Source organism: Eupeodes corollae, chromosome 2 (genome assembly GCF_945859685.1).
Source record: "Eupeodes corollae chromosome 2, idEupCoro1.1, whole genome shotgun sequence".
NCBI lineage: Eukaryota > Metazoa > Arthropoda > Insecta > Diptera > Syrphidae > Eupeodes > Eupeodes corollae.
In genome coordinates this window covers 111,677,857-111,704,582 of record NC_079148.1, presented here as the reverse complement: position 1 = coordinate 111,704,582, position 26,726 = coordinate 111,677,857, and the positions used below count along the sequence as shown (strand labels likewise).

Below are 26,726 nucleotides of genomic sequence, written 5' to 3'. Positions count from 1 at the left end.
TTATTATTTGTCAATAAATGTATGTTTCGATATCCCTGCACACATCCACACATGGACATTTTTCTAAAACTCATGATCTTAGATTCTAGGGTCCAGTTCAGACGAAACGCACTAACTACCAAGGGAAAGTTAAAACAAAACACTAATTACAAGCTAAAATGTTATGAAGACAAACGAAATTGTTTGCACAAGGTACTAAGAAAACTGATTACATATAAATTTTTAATACAGACATTTTTCGAAAAGATTTTTGGATCTAAATAACTTTTTAAAAAATAGACTGAAAACTTGAATCATGATTACAAATTACACATCAAGCCCTTCATTAATTAGTAAAAAATCTGCATTCCTACAATTAAAAAAAAAAAACAAAAATCCATCTTAGTAGGTACTACTTTTAAGTCCGACTCTAAAAAAATAATGCAAATGAAAAGTACATAGTTGAACAGGTTGAAACCTATAGGTGCTGATGAACAAAACAAAATTTTCCTTTTTTTCCCGTTACAAAAAAGAAATTCTAAACTTAAGATAAATAAGTTCTACCTACTTAATGGTCACTTGGCATGCAATTATTAAATTTTAAAACTAAATTATGGCATAACAAAGATGTCGCATTTAACACCGACAACGACAACAAGCACCTATGCATGTCAGGCTCAATAAGCATTCACTTATACACTATCAACATTGCATATCATAATTACATTAATTATATACGAGTACAATTATAGCACCTTTATCTTAACGGTATCATGACAAAAACAACAAGGAGACAAGCCTTTTATTATTAAATACTTTTAAAGTTAATTATACATTGACAAACAAATACAATTAACAACTATCGTGTTTTAGTGTGTTGGTAATTGTGTATAATATGTATGTATGTATGGAATGGTTGGTGTTATATTGTGCTGAAAGCTTTATTCTTATTCTGTTTTAATTTTTGTCATTTTATGGTATGAGAGAATGTTAGGAGTCATTTGTTTGTTGTATTAGGTTATATATGAAAGTTTTATACTCGTTTAAACAAATAAAAGGATAGAGCTGAATTTATTGCTATACCTTTGTAGTGCAAAAGCAACATTCGAATTCCGTTGGGACGTCCTGTTCGAGATTGTCCATCCTTTGGTTTTGTAAATTTTCTAGTGCGACTTGACGTCGAAGTTCGGCTACCTCCTATAAAATGAGTTGTATTTGTTTTTGGTTTTTATAATTTTTAAAATAAATGCGTTTAGATTTTCTTTTTTTAAATCTAATTTGTTTGAATAAACTAATTTCTTTTTTTTAGGTATAAGAAAAAAATAACATTGTGCTCTTACTACAGATGCAAATTGTAATCTATTTGTATTGAATCGGGCAATCAAACTGCATTACAAGTTATTGAAAGTTTGTGATAACATGGAGCTACTTTCTAATTTTTTAAAAGCAATTTTTGTATACTGTTGCAATTTTTTTTTTGGAAAATGGTAGATTGCAGGTGCAAATAAAAATGAAATTGGCATACACTATCTAGATATTGACGAAGTAACTACTGATGGAAGATTTAAACAAAACAACTGATAGAGCTTATTAATAGGGCAAAAAACAGTTTGGGAGAAAGAAGTTGTGATTAAATAAAAAGTTAATAAGTCTGAAGCGTACACTATATAATTTCTCGATTAATTTTAATTAGAAATGTAAATTTATTCTTTATAGAAAGACTCACTTTAAAGGTTTATCTACTTAAATTAAGTACTAATTGTGTTATTTTTTAAAGAACTCTGATAGGAGCAATAAAATTCTAGAGCTTGAAAAGTTGGTTAGATGCTACAGGACTGGAGATAGATAGAAATATTAACTTTGTATGCATTATGCATTACTAGATATATACATACCTCATACATTGAATGCTATTTAGAAAATTAAAGAATAGAATATATAAAAGTAGAAAATTCGGAATATCATGCCCTTACTTGAAGCATTCAATCCAATTTCAATAGTAATCAGAAAACTCCAAAGGGTCTATTATAAAATTTAAGGCTTTGAATAAGAATAAAAAACTCTACTTAATTTTTCTTAAAATCCATTGTCGAAGCATTAAAAAAGTACTAGTATTGTATCAATGTAAACAAACAAATGGTATTCCTTTTTTATAGCCGTAATTTAATGAAACCTTGATGAATTGTAAATGTTTTTGGTACAGATAAATTAAAAAAACTAAACCTACTAGGAAAATTATTTAAAATACTTTTTGTAAAAAAAAAGAGAAATAGATTTTAATATAAAAGAAAACAAGCACACAAAGTACACAAAACCGTTGTGGAAAAATTTAACGAAACAATGGACGAATTCGAAACAGTTCCTTACATAAATATTGTTTTGAATTTAAACCTGAGGAAAAGAGGCTGGGATATGACCCACATATAACTTCTCATCCTGTCTTCTGCTTAAAACTTTAACAAAATATCCATAACAACAATTTGTGTAAGATATATAATTTTTAAGTCAAAACCTTCATTTGTTCACGACATATCGAGAATCTAACATCAATATTTTTACTAATTTTAAGATTTTAATTATTATGAACAAAATTACTGTTGGATTTATGTACACGAAGTCCAAAAAGTCTCCGTACAGCAGCTTAAATTTAGTGTTTTTTTTGAAAAAAAAGCACTAGGAATAAATGTAAAAACCAAAGTGGTAATATTGAACAATATTTAGTTTCCACTTTCAACTTTTTACCAAATTAAAAAAAATGTGATTGTGATTTTCAAAATTCTTGTTTTTAATAAATTGTTTTAGTAAATACTTATCTCAGAATAAGGATAAGCTGAAATTAGAGAAATCACTCATAGATCTTATAAGTCTCATGCTCAAAGCAGGACAATAATTTCTAACATAAAAAGTTTTACTACCACCAGATCGGTGAATCGAGGCACTCCCCAAGGTAGAGTCCTTTCGCTTCTTTTATGGAACATGGTAGTAAAAGACCTACTTACATCATTGGAAGCAGAGGGTTTCAAGGTGATTGCCTATGCTGACAACGTTGCAATATCCGTATCTGGGAAGCACCCCCAAGTTCTCTCGGAACTCCTTCAAAATGCCTTAAACAGGCTAACTAAATGGGCTAAGCAATGTGGATTGGACGTCAATCCACACAAAACAGAATTAATACTCTTTTCGAGAAGATATAAAATTCCTCAGATTAGCGCACCCAAGATTAGAGGAATACTATTAAGCTTTTCCGACCAAGTTAAATATTTAGGCCTCATTTTAGACAAAAACTAAATTGGAAGGCAAATATTGATGAAAGAGTAAAAAAGGCTACTGTAGCGCTTTTTACTTGTAAAAAGGCCATAGGATCAAAATGGGGCTTTTCCCCAAAAATAACCCACTGGCTATACACTTCGGTAATCAGACCGTTACTCATTTATGGAGCTGTTGTATGGTGGACTGCACTGGACAAGATGGTAAATCTAAATAAGCTCATCAAAGTCCAGCGGTCAGCAGGTATGTGCAGCACAGGAGCACTTCGCTCAACACCAACCGCAGCACTGGAAGTACTTTTAAACCTAACACCACTTGACATCTTCTCCAAAAAGGTGGCAGCCAACTCATAAGGCTTAAAGCCACCTCTCAATGGACCAGTAACAATACTGGACATACTGCTATTCTAGACAGTTTCAAATCTATCCCAGATCGCTTAGACTATACCACCCCAAAAATGGTATTCGTTTAAAGCTTCCATCTGTCCATCCCTTCAAGATCCTCCTGGGAAGAAGAGAGACCCCTGAATACGAATCTTCTCAGACAGCCAAGCCCCTCTTAAATCTCTCGCGTGTGTCTCCACAAACTCTCAAATAGTCCATGATCTTCGATCATCTCTGAATGAGATGACGGAACAGTTTAACATTCACCTCATTTGGGTGCCGGGCCACAGAGCCATTCCGGGAAATTGCAGAGCCGATGACCTCGCCAAAAACGGAACACTTCTGCCTCATGCTAGACAAAAACATAACATGTTAACACCACTTGCTACATGCAAATATCTTCTCAAGCAATATGCTCTAGAAACAACAAATCCTAGATGGTCACAGAGTACCACCTGCCTAGCAACCAAGCAAATATGGCCAAGTATTATCTTAAAACGGTCAAAAGGCTTGATATCACTGAGCAGACAAAGTATAAGCTCTACAATTGGAGTAATAACGGGACACTGCCTTATAGGAAGACATGCTCTGAAGCTAGGGGTCTACACAAATGACTTCTGTAGAAGCTGCGTGGACGAGGAGGAAGAGGAAACAGCCCACAAAACCTCTCTCTAACTTTATTAAAAGTACAAAATGGTTTGTTTAAGTTTATTACTCTCCCATGAGTAACCTCATTAGTGGCATCACAATGGACTCTTGAGGTGACAATGACAATGACATCTGGACAGCCACTCCAACCTATCCTAACCTAACCTATCTCAGAATAAATACTATGTGTACATACAAATTTTACAAAATGTCGATAATATGTATTTCTTTGAAAAGATATTTGAGTCTAAAATCAATTGGTACCAAGTATTAGTAATGTTTTTCTGGGTTTGTTATTTTTTGTAAAGAAAATTCTGAATTCGATTTTTCTCAAAATTGTATTAGATTTCAAAAACGTTATTATAAAGGTATTGCATGAAATTATTTTGGAGATAAAATAATTTTTGGTTGTAAAATATCCGAGGTAAAACGTTAATTCAGAATTGCATTTAATTGGCGTAGAATATAAAATTTAATTCAAGTCGCTAGTGCTACTGGTTCTTGAGAATGTTGGGTTACCCGAAATTTTAAGTTTTTTTTTTTTTTTAAATTGCTATAGTAAGAAAACCACCCACTCATTTTTTTGGGAGTCCTTTTTGCATCTTCTGCATCATCTGATTCTTGAAATATGGACGACAAAACGATGTACATACGCACGCAGAGACATCTCTCTAAAAATCTTTTATCTAGATTCAAGGGACCTTGAAACATCGAGAAATTTCAACATTTTCAATTCGACATTCGACGATTACAATAACTTCCCATTTGAAGTTAATAAAATTCTCGATATGCAGTTTATTTTTTAAATGAATCACAATAACTTATTGGAAAATATACCAAAAATTTTAATGAATTGATTTTGTTCTCACTACGATTTCTAAAAATTGGTTTTTAAAAGGTATTTATTTTGATCTCTACTAAACATAAAGTTTATATACAGTAGATATTATGTTACACGTTCGAAATTTGTTTTAACTATTTTTTTTTAGGTACTACAGAGTGATTATAAAAGTCTGTTAGAGATTAAATCACGTTCACCACCTAGTTTTGTGTAACTAATCTCTCTTACAAGTGATAGGGTTGCTATTAAAATTAGTTAAGTACCTCTCGGGAAGCTAAATTTTCTTATAAATATTTATTTTTCGCATTTTTGTCTTCAGCCATCAAAAATAAATTAAATTGGTAGCATGACGTATTATTAGAAACTTAAGGCAATGACAGAGATTGTGACTGATGGAACAAATCGGGAAATAAATTATTAGGTAAGTAAGTTCACTATGTTCGAAAATCTGATATGTACGAGTAATTGATTAAAAAAACTTTTAATAAAAGTTGACCATTTTTAGTGTTAAGATACTGGGTCTTCAATATCAAAACAACAAAATCAATTTTCAACACTAAACCTAAACACCAAAACTAAAAGCCATAGTTAAGAAAACAAAATAATAGCCGTGTTTTTTGGTATTCCATGTATGGTACAGTGATAAATTACCAAAAAAGAGATCCGCAGTAGTTCGGTTTTTATATTTGAAAGTTGATAGAATTGAATATATTCTAGAATAATTTATCAAAAAATTCCAAACAAAACTAGCGAAATTGAGACCAGGGGTGAAATCGTGTAAGCTGATTGTTGATAGTTGACTATCAAAATCAAGAAAATACGTCTGTGTAATGTGATGGACGATTTAAAAGTTTTAACCAAACAGTGTGGCCTAAAATTAAACTTCAAGAAAAAGGTTTTGTTCGTTGAACACTACATTAAAATGTGGTGTTAAAGCGAGCTTTACCTAAATCGAGTCGAGTCAAAATTTGTGAAGAGAAACCTGTGTGGAGGAGTTGGTTTTACAGATAATGCATTATGGTCTGTTTATTTCCATGTTTGTGTACAAAAATATTGTTTTGGTTTAATCAAATTAAAACAAAAAATTGCACATGGAGAAGGTAGAATATTCTTATATGGTGCAAACTATTCGGTTCTTCACTGTTAAACACGAATCAAACTGTCTCACTTGCACTTCATAAGGAACATCGAAACACCATTTGCAAACCTAATCAGTTTTAAATCTTCTTGTGAGGTAGAGACATTAAAAAGATTTATTTAATCTAAACTGAGATAAACCTTTGGTGGAAACATAACAAAACTTAATCATCTTTTCTATTGTTTTTTCTTACAAAACAAGACCAGTTAGTCCATTTTCATTAACAAAAATAAATAATATCTACAGTAACAGATTTCAAATGCACAACTTCTCAACGAACACAGCCATTGAGATACAAATGCAATATTAATCACGGCAACATTTAAGAACGAAATCACATACGATCCATTTGCGTGGAATAAAAATCGAAATAATGTACGAGCAAGGTGTTTCAAACTTCATAAAATTACAAAATTATCTATTTGAAAAAATCGAACCAATTACAATAACTTCTAATCACAAGTTTATAATATAAATCAGTCTAACAATTGTTAGTAGGGATCTTAGCTGTTGATCACATTATTGGTCATCAGGAATTCCTTTCTAAGAATGGTATCATAATTGACATAAGAACCAAAAAAAAGAAGGTGGAATTCGACCCACACTGATAATTTCCCATCCCATCTGTTGATTTGTCTTGCTTTGGTTTGTAGGTTTTCGTGTTTTGTTAAAAAAGTTATTAGTTAAATTATTCTAAAAAATTTAAAAATTACCAACAATATTTTGTTATTTTGATGATAAAAGGGTTTGATTTCAAAATCTAATGTGGTTTATGAGATTTTTATTCGAAAACTAATTTTTACCAATTTTAGTAGCATTTATTAAAAGTTTTTATTTCTAATATCAACAAATACAAATTGGATAAATAAAATTTATTATTCACGAGATATAGATCACCAATTTTGCGTACCATGTTTTGTAGAATTTATATTTTAATGAAAAAAACTGACTGTTAGATTTTTATAAACAAAAATTACTGAATGTTGAAAACAATATTTCCCATAAGATACAATTAGTTTAAAGCCAATATCTCAAAGTTTTGAAAAGATATTTAAGTCGAAAATAAGTTTTTACTAACTTTTATTAATTTCTTGTAGGTTCTTATTTTTTGTAAAAAAACTATTCATTTGATTTTTCTTAAAATGGTACTGAATGTTGACAACAATATTTAAAAAAAAATTAAAATTAGTTTAAAGCGAATGACTTAAAGTTTTGAAATGTTATTTGATTCGGAATTCAATTTTTATTAACCTTCATTAATTTTGTTTAGGTTTTTATTTTTTTATTCAAAAACTGTCTATTCGATTTTTCTCAAAATTGTACCGAATGTTGACAACAATCATTTTAATACGATAAAATAAGTTGGAAGCAATAATCTCAAATACTTTAAAAGATTTGAGTCGAAGTTCAATTTTACCAATTTTGAGAAATGCTTTTTTTTTTTTTTTCTCAAAATTTTACCTGATATCAAAAATGTTATTCTTCGTTGCACAAAATTATTTTGGAGATAAAACCATTTTCGTGGTGACAAAATTTTGTTTCAGTTTTTTTTTTAATGGATTTTTTTAATTGGATTTTTTTTCGAAAAACATACCTGTTTGGTATTACGTTACAATATATAATATAAACTTTAATTCAAGTCTCTAGCCTTATTGGTTCGTGAGATACTCAGGGTTAACCAACATTTTCACCTTTTTTTTAAACTCCTTTGGTAAAAAAAACACCCACGCAATTTTCTTGAAAGCCCTTTTTGCATCTTTCTGCACTATTACCTGTAGAACTAAATTTATTTGAGGTCGATATCTCTTATGGTTCTTGAACTATGGACGACTAAAAAAAGGTTGCGAACGTACGGACGTACTAACGAACGTACGCATGCACTATCCAACATCTTTACAAAAATCTTTTATTTCGACTCTAGGGACCTTGAAACGTCGAGAAATGTCAACATTTTCAATTCGACAAATCGGACCCAATACAATAACTTCCTATGGGAAGTTAAAAATAAAATAAAATGTTATCAATACCTTATAACATTTCAAGTAGATATTCTAAAATGTCTGCCCTTGGTTTCACTTAATTCTTTTTTACCACTAGCAAACGATAAAATCCTTTTCTTTAAATCCTGAAATAAAGACAAATTTTATAAAAAGTTCATTACACGCTACTTAAGTCAATTAATTTCACACCAACAATTTCGATATTTCAAAACGATTTGTTAAAAACTTATAGCGCTACACGAAATACAAGGACTTTATACAAAAAGTTTTGAAGATTTTTTTCTCAGCACAATAATTTACACGCAACATTTCCAACCACGTCCATAGCAAAAGCAATTTGCCATGAAAAATAAAACGAGACAAGAAAATGAAAAAGCTTTGAACAAAATATTGCTAAGCATGTTTCCAGTATACAATAAGGATGCACCTATATCTACATGTGCTTGAACACATCCCTTAAAGAAAGGTCGACATGATAGGTACACCGCCAAGGGAGGAGAGAAGACACCGTATAAAAAAGATACAACAAAAAGTAAAATTAAAAACAAAGACGATCACAACAATAAAAATGAAAAAAAAGGACGAAGCAAAAAAACAAAGCGCAAATAAATTTTCAATGCTTTTGCTACAACCAGTTGAGCATATTCATGTAAGAATAATAGTGTGGTTCTGGTTCTGGCAAAAAGGAAGCACACAAGAACAATAAGGAGCCAAGAGTGAACAAAAAAAGGCGTCTTTTAAGTATCCTTAGAATAATGACACACAGAGACAACGTGTAGGTTAGGCAGGCGTCAGGTATACACCTAGTATTATGTGTAGTTGCTTTAGCTTTATCTTTATGGAAAGAGGAGGATGATACTGAAGCTGAAGCTGAAGCGTACTGTAGCACCACACTAGCAAAAGGAGCAGTCAGAAGCTTGGTGTTTCGAGTATTGTGCCTGTGTAGTTTATGCACATAAGAAGAGCACTTTAGATGGTTTCCATTCATTATTTTGCTAGAAAGGATCAAGGCTATAATACATGTATAGAAAGTGTGTTTATGCCTGTGCATTGGATTGGATTGCACTTTTGGATAGCTTATTTATTTCCATTTTTACTCTTGAAGTTTGAACACCTAGAGTAGTCATAGAATCTAAAGAGCTAGGCATTGAGTTGTTATTGATAATAAAATACACATAAATTCCTTGAAGTTTATTTTTAAATGTCTATTTTGTATAATCGAATGTTTCAAATGTCAGGAAAAGTGCTATTTATTGAATACTGTGGTAACCTTTAGTTTTCTAATAGTTTTGATGGAATTATATTTAAGAAAGTTTGACGTTTCCAAAAGCTATTTTGTGTATTTTTATAGGAGCCTCGACGAAGCTGGTGACAGGAGGCATCATGAATGGTGATTACTTTCCTCAAAATCATGCCTTTGATTCAGAACAACAGTTTGGAGGAGCTTACCACAGAAGTGTCGAAGCAACCACAGAGTGTGGTAAGTATAGTTTAATTGATGAGTTTCTTTTGTGTTTTTGAAAAATTAGCTATCCTACAATTAGTAAGGCTCAGTTTCACAGCCATAGAAATAGAACAGATATATGTAAAACAAAAAGAAAGTGAACTACTTTTTCCACTTCGGGTGTGACATAATAGAGTGTGGCACTAATAAAGGTTTTTTAATATTTAGATCATTTTCTGAACTTTATGGCGTTTTCTGAGAAAACAAAAGTTATTAAAATAAATCTTTATTTTTACAGTTCCTTCATCAAAAACCAATTCTAATATTTCTCTAAGTGGACCTATGAATAACCAAAATGCCGCTAATCCATCAAAGAACAATGAAAATAATTTGGCCACTGGCGCTGCTGGTGCTGCTGGTGCTGCTGGTGCTACTGGTGCTACTGGTGCTGCTGGTGCTGCTGGCGCTGCTGGGCCAGCAACCACAGTTCAAGCAGAAAGCGCACCAAGTGCTTCAGTATCCAAACTTTATGCTCTTGTGCAGCACATTTATGCTGCACAAGCAAGAGTCCAACTTGAAGTAAATGAAATTAAGAAAGCTCAAGCGGTAGCAAATTCTGCCCAGAAGACCCTAGAAGAAGCCTCAAATAATGTTCGTGTTATAACATCTGCATTACAGGCTGCCCAACAAGAAGTTGCAACTGCTGCAGTTCGAGCACAAACTGCTCAAATGCAATTAGCTGCACATGATCAATTACTTTTTGCTGCACGTCAAAAAGTTGATGCACTATCTTCACAAATGGTTGGGTTGCAGGTAGAAGATGGAGTTGCTTCCCCGAAAAATTTAGTAAATGTTCAAGGACTGATGTCACAATTAAAACAGCCTCTGCCCCAAAATCAAACACCTACTCCGATACCAGCAGTTGATAAACCTCCTAATGGTGGTGAAGGGGATATTGGTGGTGGTAAGGGACTTTTGGATTATGATTACTTTGCTTATGATTCATTTAATTAATGATAACAAAAATATGTGCGTATGAATGGTTGTGGTGTAGATTCTTGTTTGTATTTACATAAATGTATTTATTTTCGTTTTGTTTTCAATACTTAATTAAACAAATAAAATATATTTAATAAATTAATTTCACAATACATTTATGAATTATTTGGATAAAATTACCTGTTGATACATTTTTCTTGAACTAATTTTAACTTAATTGAAAGAAAACATACAGAAACATGCTAATTTTGTATGGAAAATATTCCTCCATTTAGTAAATAACTAAAACCGGATTTAGCTAACATAGACTAAACAAATCTCTAAGAACATTGCTACATTATTGAACAATATTAATAACAGCGTGTTCTATGTCGATTCTTTAAGTTACAGCTTCTTCCTATTCTTGTATAGCCTTAACTTAACGATATTGGAGTAAGAACTGCAAAGCGAACACAAATAAAAACCACACAATTTTTCCAAACCAAATTATCTGGCTTTTTCCTTAATTTTGTAAATATAGAAATAAAAACTAGAAATAATTTGCAGAAAAGCATAGAAATATCAGAACACTTTCCAGATAAGTTTAAGCCTTTTTTTGAGACCGTATCAGCTATGTAGGTTACCAAAATCGAGTGAAATGAAATCTAAATTGGGGTTCTATCATTCGATCGATATCATAACTTCGAATACTTTTCGAAATCACTTTAAATGTAATTCAAGCATTTGACATACACTTCGTGCAACATGGATAGGGACAGACATATTCGCTGTTTATTTGACGTTGTTTTTCAAAGCCTTAGTTTTTTCGGGAAACCCCAAATTCGGAATAAATGCGTTGTTGGATTAAGTTGATTAATACAAATTTTATGGCGGTTTTTCCGAAGGAGGTCTTAAAAATACCTGTTTTTTGTGGCACATGAATAGGGACAAGATCTAAATTTAGCTATTAGCGTGTTTTAAATCAGATACAAGGATACTCTGATTGCTTGGGAGCTATTACGAGTATTAAATTCAAGCCTACCGGGATCTTGGTAAAACCATTTGTTTTAAAGCCAGCAAAACTAGAAGAAGTTCAAATGTTGTATGCAACTTCCTCAAGGATCCAGAGAGGTATGAACAAATCCAAAAAGGATGAGTCAAGAAAGCTACATCATTTCAGAAAAGGCGGGCGATAGTGAGAGCTGTGTCAAATTCAAGGCTTTCCATTCATAAAATCAAGCCAGAAACTGGGGTAAATGCTATAAGGGTGTTACAGAAGGCAGACCATATGTGACAGCAAATAATGAGAAAAAAACTACCATTGAATGCTGTACGCATGAGAAACGTCTTAAGTAAAATAAGTAAGCAAATCATCCTTTTATTGTTTCGTTTTGCTTTTGGTACATTGTTTATAATTTCGATGAATTTTGCAGATATGGCATTGCCGTCAGCTCGGTTAACAATTTAAAATAAATAATTTTCTAGGTATGAATGATAAACAAAAATTAAAAATTTAAATTAAATAAATTTAAACAAATTCGGTTTCCTTGATTCTCAAAAAGAAATAGAGTGCTTTCCATTCAAAATTGTTTAACACTTCTACTGTTTCTACAGAGATTTTTTTCAAAAGGTTGCATTTCTGTAGGCACAAAAACGGGACATATACTCATGAAGTGGAAGCAAAAGATCACATAGCGTGCAAAACTGATTTAAACTACGTTGTGCAGTGATCCGTTTAAGCTAAGGACTTCACAGTTTTAAAAATTAACTATATTTGACTGTAATTAGGAGAGAATTATTAAAGTAGTTTGATTCCATAAGATTCAGGACCAGTTGTGAGTAAAGAATCCTGCTTTGTGATTTTCGAGGTTCCTCCATAAGAGCATCACATTCCAAATTTTCAAAGCCTTGTATAATTTTGAAGGAAACCTCTTTAGAACGAATCAAATTTGATGGATTAAGCGATATTGGTTCGCGTTTCCCAGAGCTTTCGACATCCACCGGTCCTCGTTTCTTAGCTCATAAAGTGCCATTCGTTTTGTAAGTCGGTCATCATAATGGGATAAAACCTTTGAAATGTGGTCTGTTTGTAATTTAAGCGTGCTGGTAAATATTTTTGGAAGTCCTGTTTCCAGATACAAGGCATAATTAGTTGTTTTTAGGGGTAAATTAAAAAAGAAATACCGTCGTCTTTTCCGATGAAAAAAAAAAAAATTAATTTGAGCGGACCTGATGATATATATGCAGTTGCTATTTCCATAATTTAAGAAAGGAATAATCCTATCTTGAAAAAAGGCACAGCAGAAGAGGTGGTATAATGGTATGGGGTACAAACACTTTTTACGGGACCGTGAAGTTGAATTTCCATAGCTCTAAAATGACAGCAATCACTTACAAATCGATTATGGACCGATCTTTTCCGCAGTTTTCTGAATTATTTGGTAGACAACGATGGACTTTCTAACAAAGCAATGCACCAATAAATACCACACAGACAACAAAAGCTGGGATTTAGGGGCAAAATGGGAACCTATTGACCCTCATATGCTTTTGACTTGAAAATCATGGAAAACGTGTGGGGATGGGTTTCAAGAAAAGTCTACGAAAGAGGATGACAATTAGATAATTTAAGCCAGTCCTGCAATCAAATTTCGCTCAATTATCTTACAGCACAGGTTACTTGATGTAATTTAGAAATCAGGAGGCATCAGACATTACTAAAAATTATTTAAATCCATTTAAAAAAATAAGTATTTACCTTAACTATAATATTTTTTTGTTATTTTCTTTCTCAAAGGTAAATTAAGATCTTGTACTTTTATGACCGTACTTTTAAAACCGCATTTAAACTTGTATTTATCAAACTAAGCCAACATTTTTTTTGTAATACAAACTTAACCTAATACATATCATATTCATTCAACATTTGAGGTTTTCAAAAAAACTTAAGGGTTTGAAAAATAATGTCAAATAAAAAACAAAAAATGGTTCTTTGTTTGCAAAATTGATTTTTGTCTGGACTCTTTTCAAAATTGACTTTTTGAAACTAAATTAAACAAAATTTTTTGAATGTCAGGACATATTTCCATTTGCTTGCTGGGAATCCTTACATTACTAAATGGTAGAAATTCTGAAGTTTCTTGATCGTTTTCCAGGAGGGTAATAGTTTTGTTTTTTGTTTTTTTTTCTCTTCAAGGAATTTATGTACATACGTATGTATGTACATACATAGCTTGTAGATTTCCAAAATTAAAAGTGTACGCCTCAGAAATTAGTTTAAATAATCCCAACTTTTGATTCTAAATGATACATGTTTCTTGTTGCTATACCAGCAGCCAAAAATTAATATAATGTTATTTCTATACTAAATTCAGATAGCAAGCATTGCAATAAAAATGGAAGAAAAATAAATATTTTTTTAAAAATAATAAAACTTCCCCAACACAATAATTTTATATCGAAATACAAATATTGAAAAGTATTATGTATCTCAAAAATCCTGCCTTGCAAATTCAAGAAATTTATAATGTGAATTAGTGAACGTAGAAAATTTTGAATTTTTTTTTGACAGTCACAAAATTCGAATTGATTAAAAATACTTCTTTTTTAACAATTAACAGAAAAAAACAAACGAAATAAAATATTTACAGCAATCTAATGCCAGAGCCTTAAACAATCTAGCTTTAAAAAAATATGTAAGTAATTTTTGTAGGCTTTAAATTTTTTATTTTTCAAAGGTATCAAATTTCAATATTGCAAAAATGTATTCAAACGAAAATTATTAACAAATATTATGCTTTGTTTTTGGTTAATGTTGATAATACCTCCTTACTCCTTCCCCGTAATTTCTAAAAAAGTTTTTTTTGTTTTTTTTTTGTTTTTGTTCGGAGAAAGAAGATAAATAGAAAGTTTTGAAATTTGTTTAAAGTTCGTTTTTTTAGTTAGGGTTTTATTATATTTTTTTTTACTAAATCTTTAAATCTTTTCCTAATTTTTCCCTCAACAACATAAGAATAATAAAAAAAATTGAAAATAAAATGAAATAGAAATGAAAGTTTGTATAATAGTGGCTTTTGTATGACAACACAATACAACACAACACAACAACAAAATGTTCAATACCCAATTATAGATTTTGTATTTATTATTTTTTATGTAATATAAGTTAATAAATTACACTTTAAAAACACAAAATAATATTTTACATACTAATTTTGCAACACTAAGCTACAACACAATCCATTGAAATAAAGTTGAAATTTAAAATTCTTTTATTAAAAATGCTATGCTGAATAATAAATACATCTTATATTAATACTTAAATAAATTGAGGTCTTGGGAAATTTAGTGTTTATTCTAGAGCTGTTCTTTGTAGATCAATTTTTAAGTATAATCTTATTCAAAGACTTAATTTAAAAATAGGGTTTGTTTTTATCCTAAACCTTTGAATAAGAACTTCTGCAAATCATCACTCTGTTGGTTACGAAATTTAAAGAACTTTTTTCTTATTCTATAATCGGCTTGGTAACGTTTGGAACCTTTTTTTGGGAATGAGGACAAGAATGTAAAAATCATAGTATTTTCCCCCATTTAATGATTTTTCGTTTTTTTTGTTCCTAGAGTAATAGCCTCAAACAATGAATTCGAATACAAAAGTTCGAACACTTATGTATGTTAATGGTTGATTTAGTCCCCCATTTCCGTTGTTAACTCTCAAAATTAAATATTTTAAATAATAATAGTTGGGTGTTTATCGGTTCATTTATTTATTGCTTGTTCATGTTTGTTCATCTGCGTCAATTTTAAAATAGTTCAACTTTATATATTTTTTAAAAATATAATAAAAGTTGAAATCACATTTCTAAAACCGAGGGTGGAGAAGGAACAATGTTTTCTTTTGTATTACCAACGAACGAAGTTATTTAAAGCGCTAGAAACTTGGTGGTTATTTTTTAATCTTCTACATTATAAATATAGTGACGATAGCTATAGTGGTACTATACTAGATATTACTAGTATTCAAAAATGTTGCCAACCCCTAAATTAGGGTTCTGAAAAATGGAAAAAAATAAGCTAAGGATTTTCTTAAAGTTACGGCAACAATACTTTCAGAAATAAAGACACATACGAGGGTCGTTTGAAAAGTCCGGGCAAAGTCAGACAGATGGCACTTCTGGTGCATATCGGGGTTATTTACAGATAGTAGCATGTCTTGAATACACACCAAGTTTTAGCCAGGTCGGTCTATTGGTTTGTGTTTGACATTCGTTTGAATTGAGGAAGTCAACAAAATTAATGAAAAAGAATTTCGTGTGTTGATTAAACATTAATTTATGAAAAGCAGCAGTACCAGTGGCATGATGGTGAGTGCATTGGACGGTCATGCCAGAGGTCTTGGGTTCGATACCTGCCTATGCCATCTAAAATCTTTTAACGGGAACTACCTCTTGCGAGGAATTGACAAATTCTCCAAGTGTAACTCTTGTCATGAAAAAGTGCTTTCTCAAATTAGCCGCTCGGATACGTCGTATAAACTGTAGGTCCCCCCCATTTCTGACAACATTACTCGCCCACAGGAATGGTTGAGAGTTGTAAGTCACTAGGCCCTGGTTCTCAACGGACTGTTGCACCACCCAACTTATTTATTTTTTTATGAAAAGCAAAACTCCTCAGGAGACTAATAAGAAGCTTGATAAACATTATGGTGACTGTGCACCTCCTAGTAGAACAGTTTACAAGTGGTTTCAAAATGTTCGGAGTGACCATATGAGCACAACAGACCCTGAACGTTCTGGACGCCCTGTTGAGGTTACAACTCCAGAAATCATTGATAAAATCCATGATATGGTGATGAATGACAGAAGAGTGAAGGTGCGTGGGATTGCTAGTGCTGTGGGTATCTCGAGTGAAAGGGTGCATTATATTTTTTATGAAAATTTGGACATGAGAAAGCTACTCGCAAGGTGGGTGCCGCGAATGCTCACGAATGAACAAAAACGAGATAGTGTGCAGTGTTGCAGTGTTGCAGGAATGGTTTGCAGCTGTTGCAGAAAAATCCGCTGTACTTTAAGCGTCGTTTCATCACTGTGGATGAAACATGGGTACATTACTACACTCCTGTGACCAAAGAGCAATTTAAACAATGGGTTACTAAGGGGAAGGCTGGGAAGGTTATGGCGACTGTCTTTTGGGATTCGCAAGGAATAATCTTCATCGACTATCTGGAAAAGGGTAAAACCATTACAAGTGAATATTATTCATTGCTATTGGACCGTTTGAAAACCGAGCGACAACGCACCAGCTCATACCTCAGCAGTTGCGACCGCAAAACTATTGGAATTAGGATTCCAAATGGTATTTGTAAACATGTATGTAGGTTTACAAAGTGCAAAATGAGTACCAAAATAGGAAAGGGCACAAAACTAGTGTCCATTTTCTTAGCATTTCTCCTCAGATTTTCTAAAGACCAATAACTTGGTCCAACAAAAATGGATTCGTTTCTTTGAGTCTAATGTTACAAAGTGCATCATGAATAAAAATTGAATCCACAAAAAGGGATTTATCTTAAAATACGAAAAGCTATAAGATGACACATAAAAATGTTAAAAAATTTCACCTTACGTCATCTAACTCTATATGATAGCTGAGTATTACTCAAACTTAAAACTGAATTATTTTTGAGATATTTCGAATACAAATTTTACAATAAACGTTTACCAAGTATAATTAATCGGGAAAAACAGCCTGCATGACAACACTTCCGACAACGGATTCAGACTCATAGATTTTGCTGCGGAGCGAAACGTCATGGTAGCCAGTACGCGTTTTCCACACCTCAACATCAACAAAGGAACTATTAGTTCCCCAGATCAATCTACCGTCAACCAGATTGACCATATTGCGATCGACCCCAGACACGCTTCCAGCATCATGGATGTCCGAACTTTCCGGGGAGCTAACATCGACTCGGACCACTACCTCGTTGTAGCCAAGGTAGCATTTCAGGTTTCCAGACCCAAACAAAACAGGGAGATACTGGGAGAAGGTACAACGTCAAACGGCTACAATCGCAAGAGATCACCTTTTACGACCGAGTTACAAGTAACCTCTCTCGAAGTTCTCTGCCGCCAACACAATGTATCGAAAACCAGTGGCAACAATGCTAAAATGAAACCAAAGAAGCTGCTGAATTTCAAGAAACCACAAACAAGAAACCCCTGATTTGATGAAGTGGCACTGCATAAAAGGACGAGAGCCAACAAAAAGAGAGCGCATAATAAGCGTGCGGTCGAAGATGTTGAGAGGTTTAAAAGCTGGAATGAAGTTTAACATAGACGACGAAAGCCAACAATCATCCTCCGTCCTCCCGACTTAGACGAAGTAAAGATTGCCAAATCTAAGCTGAAATCTAATAAATCCGCTGGAGCGGATGGCTTGAATGCCGAGCTCTTTAAAGCAGCTGGAGATAAGTTTGTTAGGAGCATGCACCAACTTATCTGTCAGATATGGTCGGAAGAAAGCATGCCCGACGAATGGAACCTCAGTATTGTTTGCCCGATCCTGACAAAAGGAGACCCTCTAAACTAGACCAACTATAGAGGAATAGTCTACTTAACATCGCTTACAAAATATTCTCTGCCGTAATATGTGAACTTGTAGAGCGCATCGTCAACAACCTGATAGGTCCTTATCAGTGTGGTTTTAGACCAGGAAAGTCCACAGTCGATCAAATATTCACATTACGGCAGACCCTGGAAAAACCCCAAAAACACCAAATCGACACCCACCATCTTTTCATCCATTTCAAGGCCGCATATGACAGCATCTACAGAGACGAGCTGTATGGAGACATGTCTAGTTTTGGCATCCCTGCTAAACTAGTTCGTTTGTTTAGGATGACCATGGAGAATTCAAGCTGCTCAAGAGGTTGGAAACAACTTAACAGAACCTTTCGATGTCAAAAAAGGGTTAAGACAAGGTAAGGCGCTGTCATGCGATTTTTTTAACGTCGTACTTGAAAAAATAGTGCAGAGCTCACACGTCAACACTAGGGGCACTGTCTTTCAAAAGTTTGTCCAATTACTAGCATATGCTGATGACATTGATGTAATCGGAAGAACTCAGCGTGACTTCAATGGGGCTTTTGTGAGTATTGAGGCAGACGCGGCAAAATTGGGTTTAATGGTTAATGAGGGCAAAACAAAGTACATGCTGTGGTCAAGAAAGGACCTGCATCACCGACGTCTTGGTCAAAACGTCACCATAAATAGACTTTACTTTGAGGTAGTCAAGGATTTCGTCTACCCAGGCTCCGCTTTGAACGCAGAAAACAACATCAGCGCTAAGATCAAACGCAGAATAACTCTTTCTAACCGCTGTTTCTTTGGGCAAAGAAAGCAATTGAGTGGAAAAGTCCTCTCTCGAAAGACCAAAGTGTCGCTATATAAGACCCTTATCATCCCCGTCCTGCTATACGGTGCAGAAGCATGGACTATGCCAAAAGCGGATAAAATCACCTTGGGTCGTTTTGAGAGAAAATTTTTTCGTGTGATCTACGGTCGCAGGCTCCAGCCCGGAAAGTCTTCGAATACACACCCACAGGACAGAGCAGTAGGGGAAGACTGCTAATCAGGTGGCGCGAACAAATGGATAGTAACCTCACCCAACTTTGAGCGCTTAAATGGAGACCGATCTAGGTGGAGAAGTTTTCTGGGTGAGGCCCTAGTTCACACAGGACTGTAGTGCCACCTTAAGTAAGTAAGTTAGATAAGTTATCTAATAATTAATTAAACGCTTCCTCCATCTTTTAACCGCAAATCAAAAGCTTACTGCTGTTCCGTAAAACCATTTATGCCTAAGATCATTATTGAAAATTATTAACTGAACTTAAGCTTGAATTTGACAATAGGTTTTCTGACTATTACGAATATATTTAAACAATTTGTGTTCTTTTTGTATTGAAAATGTCGCTAAACACGATAAAATTCCGGAAATGGGTCGATATCGTCGTTGACCACACATTTTTCTTGTTTTAAAAAATAGGAAAATGTTAGTTTAATTTTTGTTCAAAACGTTTCTTTTCTACAGCATAGCATTTCTAGAAGAAAAAAAAACAACAAAAAATGCAATTTAGAAAAAACAAAACTTTAAAAACCAAACTAAAGGGTTAATAAGAAAATCACATTTATTTTCAGTCTAACTATGGTGAGTTAAATTATTGTTTAGAATGATTTTTATCTTATAATTTTTGTGTGTTTTTTATTTTTTAAGAAAACTTATCCAAATTTTTTGAGAAGCCTCTATTTTTTAACTTACCCCTGGAGTGACCATCATTTGGGCTGCTTCAGGTAGAGTTCGGTCGTCTTCGCCGACGACACCAGCAGCGCCGGCACCGCCGGGTTCCACAAGTTGAAGTGCTTGCTGTTCAGGATCTTTTTCTTTCTGTTGCAGAAGTTGTAACTGCTGTAGTTGCTGTAATTGTCTTTGTTTCTGTTGTTGTTGTTGTTGCTGCTGCTGCTGATAAGTTTCCATAGCGTTCATTGAAGTTTTCTGGCTTTGATTCTCTACTGAATATGGCGGAACTGCATCTGTATCAGGTACTGATGAACGATGATGCTGAAATTCAGGAAATTTTAAGAGACAATCAATAAAAATGCAAAAAGAAATGGACACGTCGATGAGAAGTGAAAGTTCAAAACTTTATGGGTTTTGTTTCTAAAATATGTTTACATTTATTTATATATATATCGTTCAAAAACGAATTTAATCTGTTTTTAACAGTTTTCGACATACTTGTGACATGTTTGAATGCCTAAGAGATGCAACATGATCGAAGCTCTTGTAACATCCGGGTCCTGTGGTCGCTGGATTTTTGCCCATGGAAGATTCCCCTTCGGTGCTGTTCCCATCTGTTTGCGAAATATTGTGCCCTGTGGGTGAGCGCCGTATCGCTTGAGTCAGCCGTTGCCAATTCGAAATGGATTTGCTACGACTTTCTCGTTTTTCTTTTTTTTTTCATTTTAGTTTATATATTTTTTGGTATATGAATGTTAAGTGCAGTTATGTATGATGTGTATGTGGAGTGATTTAAGTGTTTGTTAAAATGAGTAATGTTGTTAAATTTTGCCATATGAAGTGAGTGGTATTATTTTTAACGTATTTTTAAGGTTTTTTAAAGTTATTATTTTTTTTTAAATTTATTTAAAATTGAAATAACAAAGAATATTTTAAAATTCAAACATACATTTTGCCGTTTTGTAGATATGACATGGTCCATGGAGATTTTATGGTTTTTGCCAATTTTATGTGGTTGCGCACATTCGTAATTATTATTGATTTTTTTTTATTTAAATTGTTTTGTAATGGATTTTTAGGTTTATATAAAAAAAAAGAAGGAAGAAAAAAATATAATATTAAAATTAGAAAATTTCATCTAAGTTGATTTTAAGTTTTAGCTCAAACACTGTACACAACATTTATACAATAAGTCACAAACACGAAGTTTTACGTAGACGAAGAAAGCCAGTGTTAAATGAGACGTAAGAGTTTCATCTTAGATTTTTATTTAGTAAGAGGATTTTTTTAAAGAGAAGTATAAGTTAGTATAAAGGTTAAGTTAGTTTTATAAATAGTAAAAGAACAACATTTATTGTTATAAGGATTAATTCATTTAATGAAAATTGATAAATATATGAGTTTCGAAGCGGGTTGAGTTTTGCGTTGGAAATATAAGTTTTGTTTATTGAAAGCTTTGGAAAGTTTGAAGAGAATATTGACATAAAAGAAGCTGGGGTTTTTAACAATTATAATTGATTGAGAAAACATGTAGATTTTAAATAAACAATTAACTATATAAAGTATAGGCTTATAAGAGCTGGTTTATACATTTTATATGCGTTTTCATTATAAACATTTATACAAAGAGGTATAAAATGCTCGGAATAATTAAATCCTTTAAGGTTATAGTACACATAAAGTGGAAGGAGTTGTTATAGTTATATTCCGGAATGACTATCATGTTAAAAGTATAAAAACACTTTCTGAAAACAGTGTAATTGTTCTCATTATTTGTATTTATTTTTAAATAAATTTAGAATATTTCGTTTTGAGTAATTTTATACAATTTTAATCTTCAAATAAGTCACACGTATACTTTACAATTTTATGCCGAATCCGAACGGCTAGTTTGAGAAAGCACTTTTTCATGACAATAAATACTTTTGAAGGATTTGTCAATTCCTCGCAAGAGGCAGTACCCGCGAAAATTATTTTTTTTAAATTAAGGTTGCACAGGCAGGGAGTGAACCCAAGACCCCTTGCATGACAGTCCAACGCACAAACCATCATGCCACGGGTATTGGCAATAACAGATGGGTATTTGCCCCATCTGTTATTGCTTACTACTTCCTTAAGATGTTAAGAAAAAAATGTCACAAAAACTATTTTTTTGGCTACTTGCAAAGTTTTCATATGAAAACTAGACGTTTTTTGGAGTCAAGTACATAGGTACTAAAACAATTATGTCGTTGTTTAGGAGCGTTTCAAGAATTTTAGCGTTTTCACTGAAATTCAGTTCCTGAACTAAGGTTTTTAGAAAAAGACTGCCTTAGCAGTGTTTAATTCGGTTTGTTTAGAGACTAAGGGCCAACCGGACGTTCAACTGCTGATAAATTTGGCTGAAGTTTTAATGGATTTTATTCTTTCTAAAACAAATTATGATTCGTTCGGAAAAACATGAAAAAAGGTTAGAAACCCGCAATAATAATGATTCTGTGGGAAAAATAAAAAAGTAGGCTTCATCACAACTGTGAAGGAGGTATTGTGATTTGGAAAACTGTCAGTTGTTATGGAACAGTTAAGGTTTAGGTTTTAACATTAAACTTTACCGCAGCTGGGTCTAAGGAAATCTATGTAATACATTTTTTGAGCCATAAACTTGACCTTCCAACATAAAAACGCGCTTTATAAACGCGCATAATAAAAGCTTGAACAGAGGTCTAAGCATTATTAAATATGCTTAAAGATAGTGAGTTCCTACAGTTTATTTGTCTGCATTTAAGTTAGAAAAAAGGGGAAGCAAAAACTAATGGTTGTTTTTGGATAATTCCTTTCTTAACATCTTAATGAACTATTCAGCACCAACAGGTGGCACAGTATCTATCAATATTTGGGAAAAAATAATGTTAAAAAGTATTTTCAAAAATAGTTGTGCGTATTTAGTTGAATTGAAGTGTTTACATCTTTTCGTACTTGCTCTAGTGATTCAAGAGGTATACAAATTTCTTGAATTCTTAAAAACGAAAAATTTCGAAACATATTGATCGTATGTTATTTCAATTAGAAAATTTGCCGAAATAGATACAAAATAGGACACGTCTAATATGCATATTAATGTTAAAGTTTAAAATACTGCTAAAGTTGTAATCAAAAAGTAAACTTTTTTATTAGGTCGAGGTTAAAATTCTGACTTCAAATTTCTATTTTTCTGATTTTTTTTTTAATTCTACAAAAACGTAGAGAAGTGTATTTTAAGTAGTCTTGAGATGTTAAATAAAATGCACGACTGGGTCCCACGAACTTAATTTCTTAATTTCAGACGGACGGTCTTCTACTTCTCTATGGCATGTTTGATTAAAATCTCGAGTTCGAAATTGTATACGATGTATGTATTCCCAGCTGTCACTTTTAAAGCTGTGATCGTTTCAACAATGAATTAAAACTGTTAAAATTCAACTGTCGTGCAAGTGGTAAGAAAGGAAAACCAAAGAACTTTGGAGTTGTCATGAAGCAAAACAACTCAAGCTGGTCGGACATCAAAAACTTGTATCTTTGCTGATTGTGTAGTTCTTCAAAATTCTCTCCTACAATCCTGTTTGGAGTGACTTTTGGGCTTTCGTCTTTTCTTATTCGAAAATGAAGCTGCTACAACTGTCACGGAGAATTGGTTGAGCTACCAATTAAAGGCTTTTTAAAGGTGCTGATGTGAACCTCTTTATTTTCAACAAGACATGCCTAACAAGCAACAAAACTAAGACCAGTTACAATTGGTCACCAAGATCTTGTTAGACTTTAGACTTTTTTCTTCAAGACCACGCGAAAAATAATATCTTATGATCCAATATCATTATAATACCTTAAAGCTGGAAGAGGATATACAACCTGTGTCGTAGTATGAATAACACCGATAAAAGTTAGAGTAGAATGTTACAATGGATGGGATTTTGAAATTTATACGAGTCTCGAATGGATCTTATGTGATTTCATTCTCAAATTTTGGTACGATTGATATTGCATTTGTATCTCGATGGCTGTGTTCATTGGAGAGTTGTGCATTTAGAATCATGTATTTTCCATTGGGGACAAAAATCAATCTATTACTGTTGTTATTACTTAGTTTTGTTAGTGAAGATGGACTAACTTTGCTTATTTTGCAAGAAAAAACAATAGAAAAGATAATTAAGCTTTGATATATTTCCAACAAAGGGTTATCTCAGTTTAGATTTATGGTGTTTCCACCGCTTAAGAAGATTTTAAAACGATTAAGTTTGACAGCACTTTCTAAAATGCAAATGGTGTTTCGATGTTTCTTATGAAGTGCATGTGAAATAGTTTGATTCGTGTTAAACAATGAAAAACTGAATAGTCTTGCACCATATAAGAATATTCTACCTACTCCATGTGCAATTCTTTGTTTTCAGTTGACTAAACCAAAACTATATTTTTGTATACAAACGTGGAAATAAACAGACCATAATGCATTCTCTGTAAAACCAACTCTTCCACACAGGTTTTTCTTCGCTTATTTTGACTCGACTCTGAACCCCGACCTAAATCGAGGCGAATCAAGCTCATTTCAACTCGGTCCATTTATGTAAAGAATTGAGGCGAGCTTCAAGCTCGCTTCAACAGTTAATGTAGCAGTCTACAAACAAACCTCCTCCTTGAAGCAATTGTTAAATGAACTTTTTTAATAGAATTTCAATTTTCAGATGTTTTCTTAACATTTCTTCTTGAAAATTATCCATTTTTTTAATTTTAGTAATTTTTTTTGTTAAGTTAATTATAACTTTTTCACAAATTTTCTTCTATTTATGTGTTGTTTATTATTATTCTAAGACATCTTCTTTCAGTTGTAATAATTTTTAAATACAAAAATCTGGCTACTGCGGATCGTTTTGTTGGCAATTTCTCGCTGTACTATATATGGAATGCAGAAGTACGGATTGGTCATGGAAAGTTTGTATGGTAAAACACTTTAATTTTAAATATCAAAATAAAATCCAATTGAATAAAGAGCTAGTACGTGTGACTTAAAATAAAAGAATTGCATTCTAAGAAAATATCTTTCCTTGCAAAAATTGAAATGAAAAACTCAGGGATGTCATAGAAAGTTAACGATAAAAAAATAAATTGAGATAAATTTCAACTTCGAACTTTGAACCTCGAAACTCGCATAATTTGTGTTTAGTTAAAACTAAATTATTGTTACTTGCTATAAAAAATAAAACAGAACTTAACAGAATGAAAAAAAAGAAGTTAACAGAAAAATTTCGTATACTTAAATTGAAAAAGAAAGGATACGAGGAAGAAGGTAGGAAATATTATTTAGTTAAAAAGAACATTCTCTATTAGTTTTTAGAAAAATAATTTTTGAAACAATTTTTAATTTTTTAAAGCTTTTGCTTATTTCTGGTCCCTAAATAACGAAGTCTCAGCTCTCTTACGATTCTTGAAAAAAATTGTTTTCAAGTTTCTCCTCGAAGTAACAAATCTACAATTCAACTACAAATTTGTTTTATTCTGAATGAAATATTTCAAAATATCTACAAAAATTCTAAGCTAAACATATAGTAAAAAAAATGGATAGAAAACAAAAAAAATCGTCCACAATACGGCAAGTATAGGTATAGATTCAATAAAGACATTCTTTTGTGTAGTATTTTAGATCTAAAGAAACGCTAATCGTTTTCAAAATTTAGTGTAGTTGATGAATGAAAATTGAAATGGAAATGATATAGAAAATAAATGAATTCATTATATTTTATTAGTTTTTATATTAAATTAATTTCCTTGAAATATGCTTTAAATTATTATTTTATTTTTGTTATAATTCAATACAAACGCAACGTTTAATTTTTGGTTTTTAGTTTGTTAATACCATTTTAATATTTGTAACAAAACAACACATTATATTATGCAGATATAGATTTGCCATTCGATGCGTATTTCATTTTCCAATACAGATGTTCTAATTTTTCTTTTTTTTAAGTAAGAAACCCTTCCGCAACGAATAACAAATAATCTACATTTTATAAATTATTAGCACTGACAGCAACAGACTTAAATTAAAACTTTTACTTTAGCTTGACTGGCACAAATATAACATATTTACGTCTTTGGCTTTTATGCAATACAGACAAAATTATAATAAAAATATCCACCATCAAAATTTTATAAAATAAACTTAACAAAAAGAAAAAGAATAAATTATTAGATGCAAAATATAAGACAAATCGATCAAGAGTGTCATAAGAACATATTTTTTTTTGAAATTTATTTTAGCTAAACAAAGTTTCAAGTCAAGCTTAAATCGTTAAATCACTTTTATTTGATTGTTTAAGGAGAGATTTTGAATTGAACTTATTGTGAAGATATTAAACAACAAGTGAATATGCATGACTTAGTCATAATTAAGAGTGTTTCAGTTATTTAGTAGAAGTATAAGTTTAATTATTATATTTTTCCATTTATGTATAAATGTAAAAATACCAAATAACATTCTTTAAAAAAAGAAAAAGGACATTTGACAATTGCAGCAGAAAAAATTGGGGAAGGGGAAGATAAAAATCTGATTTAAGATAAAAAAATTAATTCAATTTTATGTTTCTATATTTTTCTTATTATTATTTAATAACAATTTTTCTACAGTAAAATGTTAATGTTAAAATTATTTGCACAAAGAAATAATAAATTTATATATTTGGTATATTATATATTTAAGAAATGTATTTATAGCCAATAACAAAATCGAAAATAAACAACACATCAA

The 26,726-nt window shown here is 32.1% G+C and overlaps 2 protein-coding genes across 14 annotated transcripts in view; one reads left to right on the top strand and one right to left on the bottom strand.

Moving 5' to 3' along the window:
• LOC129944471 (potassium voltage-gated channel protein Shab) overlaps positions 1-26,726 on the bottom strand; it is a 187,204-nt gene that overhangs the window by 14,276 nt on the left and 146,202 nt on the right. For 7 of the 12 annotated variants that reach the window (XR_008781450.1, XR_008781449.1, XM_056053920.1 and 4 more), the window contains 3 exons: positions 20,471-20,682; positions 19,994-20,293; positions 1,063-1,176 (listed from right to left, as the gene is read on the bottom strand). Coding sequence is in view for 9 of the 12 variants with exons in the window: in XM_056053920.1 (XP_055909895.1) it covers positions 1,063-1,176; positions 19,994-20,293; positions 20,471-20,682 (626 nt within the window). In the remaining 3 variants the exon portion in view is untranslated. The remainder of the gene's footprint in view (positions 1-1,062; positions 1,177-19,993; positions 20,294-20,470; positions 20,683-26,726) is intronic. The other 5 variants (XR_008781451.1, XM_056053922.1, XM_056053918.1 and 2 more) reach the window with 3 other exon arrangements.
• Positions 9,367-10,841, top strand: LOC129944472 (uncharacterized). 2 transcript variants are annotated; one of them, XM_056053923.1, is made up of 3 exons: positions 9,367-9,521; positions 9,587-9,736; positions 9,999-10,841. In XM_056053923.1, the coding sequence occupies exons 1-3, from the start codon at positions 9,458-9,460 to the stop codon at positions 10,712-10,714; spliced, it is 930 nt and encodes a 309-aa protein (XP_055909898.1). In that variant the 5' UTR covers positions 9,367-9,457; the 3' UTR covers positions 10,715-10,841. The 2 variants fall into 2 exon arrangements, with proteins under 2 accessions (XP_055909898.1, XP_055909899.1); XM_056053924.1 differs by having other exon boundaries at positions 9,371-9,521; positions 9,608-9,736.